The sequence below is a fragment of the Pseudorasbora parva genome, chromosome 18 (genome assembly GCF_024679245.1).
Source record: "Pseudorasbora parva isolate DD20220531a chromosome 18, ASM2467924v1, whole genome shotgun sequence".
Taxonomy (NCBI): domain Eukaryota; kingdom Metazoa; phylum Chordata; class Actinopteri; order Cypriniformes; family Gobionidae; genus Pseudorasbora; species Pseudorasbora parva.
The window spans coordinates 40,304,599-40,317,720 of record NC_090189.1 but is presented as its reverse complement, the minus strand read 5'-3'; the positions used below and the strand labels follow the sequence as shown (position 1 = coordinate 40,317,720).

General features: G+C 38.7%; 1 protein-coding gene across 1 annotated transcript in view; it reads left to right on the top strand.

Moving 5' to 3' along the window:
* The window catches only part of septin8a (septin 8a), a 37,162-nt gene that overhangs the window by 5,045 nt on the left and 18,995 nt on the right, over nt 1-13,122 (top strand). Inside the window, exons 2-3 of the mRNA XM_067424513.1 lie at nt 10,467-10,581; nt 10,690-10,885. Of these exons, the coding sequence (XP_067280614.1) occupies nt 10,467-10,581; nt 10,690-10,885 (311 nt within the window). The remainder of the gene's footprint in view (nt 1-10,466; nt 10,582-10,689; nt 10,886-13,122) is intronic.

The window sequence follows — 13,122 nt, the reverse complement described above, 5'->3', positions numbered from 1 at the left end:
ACTTGAAAGCGTTTTGGCAGCGCAGTGTTTTTTTTCATATGAGATTCTTTGCTTGTTATTATATGGAACATCTGCAGAAGTTTTACTAGTATCTCATTTCACAGATTAATTCTATATAAAAATGCCGATACAGTTAGGCCTGTGTCACAATAACAAATTTTGCTGGATGATAAATTGGCCAAGAAATTATTGCAATAAACAATAATATTGTCGTTCTGAGACCCTTTTCATCTAAAATAATGATAATGGCATAATAATGCAGGTACACTGTAAAAAAAATTGGTTGTTTTTTGTTGGCTTAACTTAAAAAAGTAAGTAGCCTGGTTGCCTTAATTTTGAGTTTATTGAAATTAAAAATTTGAGTTGATACAATGAAGGAAATTTGTTTAATAAATAGAAACTCAAAATATTTTTGTATCTGAACCACATAAAAAATGTGATAAATCATGAAAATAGCGCAGTTTGGCATGTTTCACTGCATCATCAGAAATAAAACACACACAATTACCCAATATGCTTACAAAATCTTTTAATAATATATTAATAAAGGTTGTCGATTCTCAAAAAATGTTCATTGTATTAACTCAATTTCAATGAACTCAAAATTTTAAGGCAACCAGGTATCTTTTTTTCGAAATAATTTTTAACAGTGTATACCTTTTCAAAGATCAATAAACTTTTTTTTTCTAAAGACTATTTAACAATGAAAACGGAAAACATTTTAAATATCCACAGTAAATTAACAAAACAACCAAAAATAATAAAAGCAATGGACTTTCAGTCTGTTAACAAAAAAAATGCACTTGAATAAAAACCAAAAGCAATAAATAAAATGGATGCTCGCTGCAAAAATGACGTCAACGCGGAGTACACGACGGACTCATTTCGCTTGGCGGTGTGCACGTCAAAATTTGTAACTTTGCGTGCGGCTCCGCAACCGAAGAAGCACAAGTTCAGGCGAATCTGGCCGAGCATGACGTCTCCTCACCCAGTCCGCGCATCGAGTATAAACACCTCCCCAAACAGACGAGGCGAAATCAACGTATGTATCACTTCAAATCAGTAAAGGGCTTTTTGTTTTTTACAACTTTACAGAATGTCGGACCTCCTCACTTACTTTCTTCTAAGCAAGATCCTTTTTATCCCTGTTTTTTATAAAGTAAGATGTAGGCTATTGTACAGCTCCGGGTCTCCACATATGATTTTCTGCTAATTGTTGTCACTACTAGAGCAAGCTCCTGATTGGTTAACGTGGCGCGAATATCCACCAAAGTTCTGATTTTTCAACTTGCGAATCACACATTTCACACGTCAAACACTCAACTTGCGTCATTTGCGCTGGAGAATGTCTATTTGCCTCTTTGCGTTGACTTTAACATGTAAATCACTCACGCTTATCACTTCATTCGCGTCTGGTGTGAGCGCGCCATAAGCGTTTTGAACTGCGAGAGGCGTCACACTTTCTTTATAAGTTGAATATGGAAGGCGGTCCTCTGGAAGCTAAATATTTTACTTTATAACGTGTTATGGATATTTTTCTTAAACAAACCCATTGCTTTGCTTCAGAAGGCCTTTATTATAACCCCTGGAGCTGTGTGGAGCAGTTATATGATGGATATAGATGCACTTTTTTGGGGCTTTTTCTGGCCTGCAATTAGAAAGCTTGGAAGAGCAATGACATGTTTAATATATCTCTGATTGTATTCGTCTGAATGAAGGATCTAGGATGACTTTAGGGTGAGTAAATCATGGGCTAATTTTCATTTTTGGCTGAACTAACACTTTAAAGGACAACTCCTGTGAGAAATGACCCTAGGGGTAATTAACAGATGGTTACCGAGTAGACTGGGATGCGTTTTCATGAAAATCGAATGTAAAGAGTTTTATCTCTAAAAACAGATAAACTTAGGCCGTGTGTCCACCAAAGCGTTTTTTCATGCTGCTGGCTGGCGTTTTCAATGAGAGCGCCACGTTTTTAGAACGCCTGGAACGCACCGAGGCGCTGAGCGAGTATTTCACGCTCGCGCTGAGCGCGCAACATTTTTTACTGGTCGCCGAGAGTTGAAGAATGTTCAACTTTGAGTAAAACGCAGCGCTCATCACTGTCACTCTTCACCCAGCTGTCCAATCACAGGGGAGTAGGGGCGGGACAAATACAACACAGCCCAACTGCCACATTCTGCGTGTCGTCATCAGATGAAAACAAGCAATAATAAGCAATAATAAAACGGAACAAAATGATTTAAAACAAAAGCCAGCGCAAATACCGTACATTGGATCTGCAGTTTTATATCAATACAGAAACAAACTACCTGTGAAATTAGTAAGACTTCTGTGGATTTTCCGTATCATAACAAGCAAAGAGTCTCAACTGAAGAAAAAAAAACGCTGCCTGCCAAAACGCTCTCAAGCGCTCACAGCGAGGCGTTTTTAGCCAGCAGAAAACACTAGGCGCTCTGCTGAAAACGCCTCGCTGTGAGCGCTTGAGAGCGTTTTGGCAGGCAGTGTTTTTTTTTGTGGTGGTTTTCAGCTTTGGTGGACACGGCCTTATAACGCTCGTCTATGGGGCACAGGGTAGTAAAATTAAATCGCTAGTTAATACCACTAACAAGGCTCAAAACAGTTTAATAAGAAGATACTTTATAAACACAGTGCATTACACGTTCACGGACAGCAGCCATCTTGGAATACAGTCTCGATGAGTCGAGTCACGAGCGCTGTTCTAATTGAGCTGGTCGATAGGAATTAAGTTTGTGAAATGTAATAACATGGACATTTTTATTTTTATTTATTTATTTTCTCTGTTGCGTTCAGTGTTTTTCTTCCAGAAACAACGGACCATATGAGATTCCAAGTCACCGTTCATCACTTAGCACCGCGTTCGTGGCTCGACTCTTTGAGACTGTTTTCCAAGATGGCTGCTGTCTGTAAACGCGTAATGGACTGTCTTTATAAAGTATCTTCTTATTAAACTGTTTGTACTCCTACAAAGTTCTCAATGCTTCGGTTTGCATGTAGGGACCCTCATGATGCGGCCGTGTTAGTGTGAGGCTATTTTGAGCCGTGTTAGTGGCATTAACTAGGGATTTAATTTGACTTACTCTGTGCCCCATAGACAAGTGTTATAAGCTAATCTGTTTTTAGAGATAAAACTCTTTACATTCGATTACCATGAAAACGCATCCCAGAGAACGATCTACTCGGTAACCATCTGTTAATTACCCCTAGGGTCATTTCTCACCGGAGTTGCCCTTTAAGACACAGTCTGACCAGCGAGCAGTTTGTCAAGGGGTAATTTGTATTTTCTTTATTTTTTATTCAAATGATGCCAGTTTTTAATGTAACGGAGATATTACGGGGTGAAAGAAAAAATGACTTGACTGACTTGTAAGACTAGTTTAAGCAGTTTATGCCACTGGTGCGTTGCTTTACAGTCTCTGTTAGTCATTGTTTAAAGCCAAGCGTTCTTCCTTCACACTGAATCAGAATGAATGAAATGTAAGGCTGCTTTCACAGTCGATGCCTTTGATTAGAGCTGTGTGTGGTTTTAGGGGCCGTATTGATCAACTGCATTGAGCTGTGGAGGGTCAATTCTAATTCTAATTACATAATGAGTAAAAAAGCTTGAAGGGACAGTTCACCCAAAAATGAGAAATGAAAAATGAGAATCCTGTCATCATTTATGTGCCCTCATATTGTTCCAGTGACTGAGTCATATGGACATTTTTCAGAGCGTTTCCATTCAGTGAAAGAGTCTGGGCTCCAACAAAAATGCCATAAAAGTCCATACTACTTGTGTGCTATTAGCTTTAAAAGCTTAAAAGCTTTTTAAAGTATTGTGAGGATGAGTAAATCGTTTTTTTGTGTGTAAAATTTGTATGTGAACTAAATCTCTTTTATGGGATAATTGTATAATTGCACAACTCTTTACAGAGTCTGTTACATCTTTTTACTTGATTGAAACAAGACAGTCCTGTTCAACATTAGCTGAGTTAATTTCTTGTATTATACTCTAGTTTCAGGGTAGGGCTGATGTACTGTTATTTAAAGCTGTATGAGTTTCGTGATGAGTCAATGTCCTGTTCGTGCTAAGATCTAACCACGGACCTTAATAAACACATCATGATGACCTCTTACACTGTAAAAATTAAAAAATAAGTTACCTGGTTGCCTTAGTTTTGAGTTCACACAATGAACATTTTTGAGAATCGACAACCTTTATTCAAATATTGTTAAAAGGTTTTGTAAGCATATTGGGTAATTGTGTGTGTGTTATTTGTGATGACGCAGTGAAACATGCCAAATTGCGCTTTTTCATGATTTATCACTTTTTTTAATGTGGTTCAGAAACAATAATATTTTGAGTTTCTATTTATTAAACAATTTTTTTTCATAGTATCAACTCAAATTTTTAATTTCAATGAACTCAAAATTTTAAGGCAACCAGGTAACTTACGTTTTTTAAGTTAAACCAACAATATTTTTTTAAAGTGTAGACAAGATCAAGGAAGATTTGATTTCTCAATTCATGACCCCTTTAACAATTTTGTAATTTAAGATGCAGCACTCATATATTTAATATAATCATAGACTTTTGACGGTTTATAATCACGTTTGGATTTATCGCAGTTCATTTATTTCCATCCCCAAATATAAGACCTCTTAAGAAATTGTTCACTCAACAATATAATTGTATAATTGTCATAATGTACTCGCCATCATGTCGTTTCACCTTTCATTCATCTTCGGAACACAAATCAAGATACGTTTGATGAAATCTGAGCGCGTTCTGTCCCTCCATTGAGCTACGCAACTTCCACTTTGATGCTTCAACAGGGTTTTTCCTGGGTCAGAAATGGTCTTCGCTGGTGGCTGACCAAACATGGTCATCCACACACACAGCGTCTGAGGAAGTCGCCTGTCAATTGCGTCATATCTGCGTTACCCTCAGTTTCGGGTTTTATTTTGCAGAAGCGCTTTACTCTTAGCAGTGTGAACATGTTACTTAGCTGAGCGAACGCACAGAGGAACGTCATAACATAATTCTAAACACACTTAAATGTATCTAATATGATAAACAGAGCTGCTTTACCTCATAATCATGAGCGGGAACGTGGAAATAGTGCAGGCGCCCGGCGACTGTGTTCTGTCCCGTCATAATAAAAGTCCCGGTGTTCGCGAGGCGGGTATTTGTTTAACAATCGCTCCAGCGTCCATGCTCAGCTCCACAACACTCGTCCTGCTCTGCTTCACACTACAGTAACGGCTGTTTCTCACCGCAAGCATGAGCAGCGCTTCAGCGTATCTACACCGTCACTGCAGCGGCAGACGCGTGAGAGTATTCACACTGGAAGCGTTTGTACAGCGTCACAGCAGCTCCCGCAATGCTAGAGCCCTATTACATACTAAACTAAAAGGAAGTTTATTATATTTTCTGGCTAGTTTACTTTACTTTTTATAATCATAACCATACTTTCACCCAAAGTGATTAATAAAACAAGTTTAAAGCTAGGCTAAATCTTCTACAGATATTTTTTATTCTCTGTTTTCTTTAATGACATTCTCCAGTTATTGTTAAAACACACCACACGTGCTTCTTGTGTGCATTTTAAGTGCTTTTTGTGTGATATTATATTTATTTTGTCCATCAAAAGTGTACCGAAACCCCAGCTTCACTGCTGCTCACGCGCTGCTCCTGCTCCCGGTGTGAATGCACTCATTGATTAACATGGGCGCCGGAAAAAATATGCGCTGCTCACGCGCCGCTCACGCTTGCGGTGTGAAACAGCCGTAACGTTAATAACCCCATCCATGAACATGATTTCTGCCCGAGTCCTATTTTCCTCAGGCTGAGAGGTGAAGACCACATGTCCCAAGATACTGCGCTCACACTTGGCGTCATCAAACTACACCTTTGTTTTGAATAGGTGACCTAGCGGACGGAAAGTTGCATAGTGCACCTTTAAGCACAATATCTTGGAAAAAAGACTCCTTGCAGTCTGACACACACACACTGAAATGTGCGCACAAACCGCCGCTCTGAAAGCATGTGATCCCTTCAGTTCTGTTTCATGTCTTGTTACACACAATACACACACAATTTTTTTTTTAACATTTATGTTTGCTAAAGCACTGCTGGTCACTTTCAGAAGTTGTAGCGATGCTTTCTTTTCCCAGAGAGAATGTGAAACACAAATGGTATCATTTTCAGTTTTAAATAAAAAAAACAAAAAAAACACACTAATTGCAATATTAGTATCGCATATCGAATATCGCATTATTTAACAAGATATTGCATATCACATTTTTCTTCAATATCGCACAGACCTAGAACTAAACAGCTCAGTCCAAATTTTCTGAAGAGACACGATTACTTTATTTGATGAACAGACTGAAAGCATTAATTGTATGTTTTCAGTGTATCTTATGAATGGTAAATACTAAACTTTACACCTGTCTTATACTTCAGGTTTAAGAGTACATTCAAGGAGTGACAGCTAGACAGCATGCTGTGTGTGTGTGTTTGTGTGTGTGTGTGCATGCTTGCATAAAGATCTCCAATAGAAAAAAACAGATAAACTCAGTTCAGCGCAGATGCCATGCTGCTCCCAAATCTAGACCATCTGCATTCTTCTCCACGCCGGCCACTCCTCCTGCCAGATCAGATGGCATGCCAGTGAAATTTCCGATGAGGGTTGTTGTGTTTGCTGAAGCAGGCATGCACATATTCAGGTGTATGTAGGGGGTAAGAATGGAGCCGGCCCAGTTTGGCTCATCTCCACCGTCACTCTCAGTGCCCATCTGCTTTGAGCAATCTGTGTTGTCCTGGCCTCCATTATGGATTCTCCATTGGATGGTGTCACTGTTCCCTGTAGAGCTATTGTTTTAAATCATGTTCTCATCAGTCACTTTCATCAATTTTAAGGTGTTCATCCCAAAAAAAGGATAATTAGGGGTTTAAGAGCGTAGCGCTGAAACCCTATTGTAACTGTAACATTTTCCGAGGATCAGCAAAGTGATCAGGCAGACCGCTGTAATGTAGAAAATGTGGTTAACACCTAGTTATGCATAAGGGGGGGAAATACTGTCATATACCGCAAAACTGATATAATTTAGACAAATACTGTGATATAGATTTTTGGTCGTACCGGCCAGCACTAAATTACGTCCAATGCAAATGGAGGCCTTTCTGAAGCCTTTCTCAGCTTTCAACAAAAAGATCTTCATTTGTGTTCTGAAGATGAACGAAGGTCTTACGGGTGTCTAAATACATGAGGGTGAGTAATTAATTAATGAAATAACTTTCATTTTTGGGTGAACTAACCCTTTAATGCCCTGTTCATGACAGCTTTGCCTCATTATGAACCACTGTTTGTCAATCAAATGTTCATTAAATATTCGCGAATATGTAAAAAACTACTAGTTCTAGGTTTTCTGCTCTGTCTGATTAAAACCAATGCAGAAAAGTATCTGGACTATCTAGATCAATAATTATCCAAAAATGTTTAACTTTACCCCTTGGGTAGCTATAACAGGGTCATTTAGAGAATGGTAGAATCCTAAATGAAAGCATGTGAATATAAAAGCATGCAAACTTTTAGAGAGATCGGACAATAGTAAGGGCTATAACTGTTAAAAAGCATATATTTCCTGTGGTAGATTGCCTGTATTGCCTAAGATCTAAGTGGTCACATGCTTGCTAAATAAAAATAAAATATTTTATATGTACTTAAAGGCCTTAAAGTGCCTGAACCCCGATAATTGGTGCTCGTGCTTACAGCTGTATTTCTCTTATATTTTTTGAATTTTATGCTACAGTTAAATCCATGGTTCATCATTAGTAATGTGATCTATTTTGATGCTTGAAAGCTCATTCATGTGAAAGTTTATCAATTGTGCCCCTGGAGCATAAAACCAGTCATGCGTCTCATGGGTATATTTGTGGCAATAGCCAATAATGCATTGTGTGGGTCAAAGTTATCCATTTTTCATCTATACCAAAAATCTTTAGGATAGTAAAGATCATGTTCCATGAAGATATTTTGTACATTTACCACCGTAAATATATATATAATATAAAAAACTATTATTATTAGTAGTAATATGCATCGCTAAGGACTTAATTTGGACAAATGTAAAGAAGATTTTCTCAATATTTCAATGTTTTTTCCACCCTCAAATTCCAGATTTTTAAAATAGTCGTATCTCGGCCAAATATTGCCCTAACAAAGCACACATCAGTAGAAAGATTATTTATTCAGATGTATACATAAATATCAATTGCAAAAAATGCATTTACCCTCATGTACGTTATTCTAAATATCTTCTTTAGTGTGCTAAGGAAGAATACAGTCAGTGGTGTTTGGAGCAATGACAAGAGTTTCATTGTTGGCTGAATTATTTCTGTAAGTGTTTTTGGATGGGGCGATTCTCTCGCACAGCAACGCATGGAATGTGGACCGATTTGCACACAGCGCTCAGTGTTCTGTCAGTGTGTATGAATTAGGCCTGTCACTGTGAGGGCGGGTTGAGAAAATATTGTTCTGTGGCCCAAACGCTGCTCCATTTCCTCTTGATCTACTGCCCCCTGAGGGGAAATGTTTCCCCTGCGGCAGGGGCATTTGCCTATCAGCCCCTATATGGCCATTGTTCAAGCCTTCCCAAGATTGCCCCCCTCACTCCAGACTGCTTGTTTTCCAAAAATGCTTTCAGCCATTTCCCCTTCACCTCCTAAGTGCCTCTGCTTTGAAATGACATGGGGTGGTAGGGGGTCGGTGCAGGTCTTTTAGCCAAAACTACTTTTGTGTGTGTGTGTGTGTGTGTGTGTGTGTGTGTGTGTGTGTGTGTGTGTGTGTGTGTGTGTGTGTGTGTGTGTGTGTGTGTGTGTGTGTAGGTTTAGGGGCAGGGGCAGTGTAGGAGGATAGAAAATACGGTTTGTACAGTATAAAAACCATTACGCCTATGGAGAGTTCCCACAAAGATAGTGAACCAGACGTGTGTCTGTGTGTGTTACACCAGAATTGCTGCTTCCCTCGGTAGCATGCTTGATGATCGTCTCAGTGACATCATCCACCAAATATGTGCCGGCATTGTGGGAAAAGACGAAGCCAGATGAGGGAGGAGCGCATTGATTTCAGGACAGAGTTTTAGGGCACCCATTAGTGGGGTTTTAGTTCTGTCTGGTTCTGAACTACAGGATTTTGAGAACATTGAAAAATGCTTTGCCTTTGAATGACCGATTGTCTGAAATGGTACTTGGTTTAAAGGAGACATTTAACTATTAACCCATTTTTTATTTTTTTATTTTACATTTTAACATAATTTTTAATGTTTAATCAAGATTAAAAAATGTAACCAACATTTCTCGACTCCTTCCAATGAAACAACAGTCATCTCTCTGGTGATGCAGGACGTAAATCATTTCATTTGCATTAACCCCACCTCTTTCTCATGCGTTCAGATCTGCCTCCATCCAATCTGTAGCACTGGACCAAGGGCCCTTTGTTCCGGATTTCGGATATCGGATTAGATCAAATCTTGGAAAAATGGGCTGTTCAAAAGACAAAAAAGGATTCTGAAAGCAGATTATATCATAAAATCCAATGTTGGTTTTGATCTGGATCAAATCATCAGTTTGTGTTGTTCAAAACACTTTAAAATTGGATTACCTTTGATCCAAAAGATCAGGATAATACTGATCCCAGCATATGTGTATTTCAGGAACCAAATAACTGGTCAAAAGATATGTTTGTATAATGTTATATATATATATATAAACACACACACACATTTGCAACATTTGCTCTTTATTAGTTTAACTGTAAAATTAGTCAAAGTAATAAATTAGAAGTAGACATTCTTAGGCTACCTATTAAGCCTTTCTGTAGCTCACAGTAAAGTAAAAAAGAGATTTTTGTGCCCCAAACAATAAAATATATCAAACTAAAATATTATATTTAATTTTAATTGTTTTTTATCACTGTTTGTAATAGGAGATGGACCAGTCATTGTTTCTCTAGTGTACGCGAAACTTTTCTGAGAGAACAAAAGCAGTGAAATGGTGTTACTTTTCCCCATCACCATGTCCCTTTAGGGGCTCCGTAGAGCACTAATAATCCAGATTTGGTAAAAGTGCATATCTGGATCAGGGTGATCAAATATAAGTAATGGATTACCTGATAGCAAAACATGGGGTTTCCAAATCCAGATCATTCAACTTTTTGAACAACTGGCCCCACAATTTTAGTAAACTGCTAGGTTAGGGTTTGTAGGGTTAGTAGAATAAGTTGACATGTAGTTGCAAAGTTAGTGATAGTCAGAAGAATGTCTGTTGGGGAGCATCAAAATAAAGTGTTGGGTTTTTTCTTTGCGATTAGTCCATTTCATTCAGACTTTTTGTTGTTGCCTTGCCTTTTTATGTCAGCCTTATTTCAGTCCATGGTCAAATTTGTCTGCTTCCTTCACAGAATGAAGAAAAGCGAAACCTCAGCCTTGGTGGTCATGTTGGCTTTGACAGTCTGCCCGATCAGCTGGTCAGTAAATCAGTGACTCAGGGTTTCTGCTTCAACATCCTCTGTGTGGGTAAGCAACTATTAACAGCCTGTTTAAACTGAACACTATCTCGATGTCACTGGAGAGAGAATCTGATCTGGTAGTGGAAATGCTAATCAGTCATTCTCTTATTATTAGGAGAGACGGGCATCGGCAAGTCTACGTTAATGAACACCCTTTTTAACACCATGTTTGAAAACGAGGAGGCCAGCCATTACCAAAACGGTGTCTATCTGCGGCCCAGAACGTACGACTTACAAGAGAGCAACGTCCACCTAAAACTGACCATCGTTGACACGGTGGGCTTTGGGGACCAGATCAACAAAGAAGAAAGGTAAAAGATTCAAATGCAATAATGCCCTGTACGGTTTAAACCAACATTATTGTTTTGGAGGGTTATACTGAGACACATATATATTTAAAACATGCATATGAATGAGTCTGTTATGGCCCGGTTCACACCTGGTGTTAAAATGCGTTTGGGGCGATCAGATCATATGTGGACGGCTCTAAATACAGCTGTAAACGGGTCTGAAACACTTTGAGCTTGTCCACTTTGGTCCTCTTCCAGAGTGAGCTGAAACTCATTGGTCCGGATTGCTTTCGTAGTGTAAACGCTCATGTGGTCAAACCCACTGGAACAGCCTCTAAAAGACGCCCTACTCTCCTCTACTGACCTAATGCTAAACATTATGGGACGAGCGCTAGCCAGATGGGATTTAAACTCTCGGCTGGAGACCCAAGTTTGGTTTGAAGATGAGAAACGTCCCGAGCTCAATGTTCTCTCTCCATTCCTGATTTCTAACACACACTCACAGCGTTCGGCTGGTCTTGAGTCTGTCAGAGCAGAAACTAAAGCTGATTCTCTCCGTGTGTTTCTCCATCGTTTCCGCTCGTGTTCATGTGTCAATTACATGAGCTTATTTCATCTATTAGATCTAAAGATCTGAAAAACATAGACCCTCCCCTCGAAGAAATCAAGACAGAAGAGGCTGAAAGTGGACAAAAGAGACGGATTTAAACACCAGCTGGAAACGGGAATGTGTCTGTGATCCGATCGACTAAAACGCATCTTAACACCAGGCACAAACAGGGCTAACAAAACATTAGCTAAAACAAAGCAGTTTGTTCATATTTGGACACCCTCATGCTGAAAATGTGTTTAATTGACGCTTTTTATATGGAGAAGGAATCGGTTTGGGATGGAAAAGGAAGATTGTGTGCAGTCTGGCACTTTCCTTTAATAGGGCACACGTTGGACTGTCTTATTTTCTTAAAGCATTAGAGGCATAAGTCCCATATTATTGTGAGAGCTATTCGATATACTTCCATAAACTTTTAACCGAAAAAAAAGAAAGCTTAAAAAGTAAACCCACATCATAATGTGGACTGCATTAAAGTAGTTATAGGAAAAATAAAACAAATCTTTATTTTTAAACTCATATTTCATATACAATAATCAACATCTACAAAGCAACATTGAGTGACAGCTCAAACGCATTACTTTCCTCATATTCTCCATTGTTGCGGCTCCTCTCTTCCTAGTCTGTCAGTAACGCCCTTTTATTTCCTGTCTCTATGAAGCCCGTCCTTCTGAAAAGCCCAATGTGCTCTGATTGGTCGGCTGGAGCAGTGTGTTGTAATTGGACAAGAGCTTCCAGTGTGTTTGGGAAAGGACCCGCCCCTTACCATAACCGCCAGTTTCAACACACGACTAACTCACTCCACCAGGCCCCGCCCCTTTATTCTGCATATTAATTATTTAAATGAGGAATATTGTGATGTGTTAAATCCCGGAAGTAAACTCCCAAATGTTACAGGGTTTTGCAAACCAACTCTTATAATATTAATTTTGATCTTAATAGATTGTCTTGAAAAGCAGCTCCGTTCACTGACCCTTAGTTGAGAGGGGGAAAAAATCACTTTGACTTTTTAGGCCCCGTTTTCGTATTCGACTCCTAGAATGTGCCTTCTAACCCTCTGCATGTCGGGCGTAAACATGGACAGAGAGACTTGCGGGTGACAGCCAGACATTGCATCTTTTGGGAAAAATGCATCCAGAGCAGTGCATGCAGGGAAAAATGCTTGAGAAGTCAAGGGACGAGGTCAGATACTGTAAACACGGTCCAGGCCAGTCTCTACACAGCTGTGTCTCTCTTCTTCTCACACTCTGAGGAAAGATAACATACAATTCTTGCAAATATTGATGTTAAATATGGAAGCATATCTGTAAAAATATTCCATTTGAAATGCAATATGTAAAATAGCAACGTATTTCTGTATTTAAATGTACATTTTCCATACCAAATGCACAAAGTTTGGACCAAAATACTAATTCAAAATCAATAATATCATTTAAAATGTGCTATTTCCTAGTTTCATTTTTAATTTAACATTGAATTATGATACATTCATTGCGGGACGTTTAATGAAAATGCAATCGTGTCTAAATTGTGAGTGTAAATTACATTTTAAATGATCGTTTTTCTACAGTTTGAACTTGAACATGTTAAACGTATTTACTATAATCCATTTTCGTTTTGCAAGTTATAAAACGTTAAAATATGTGTT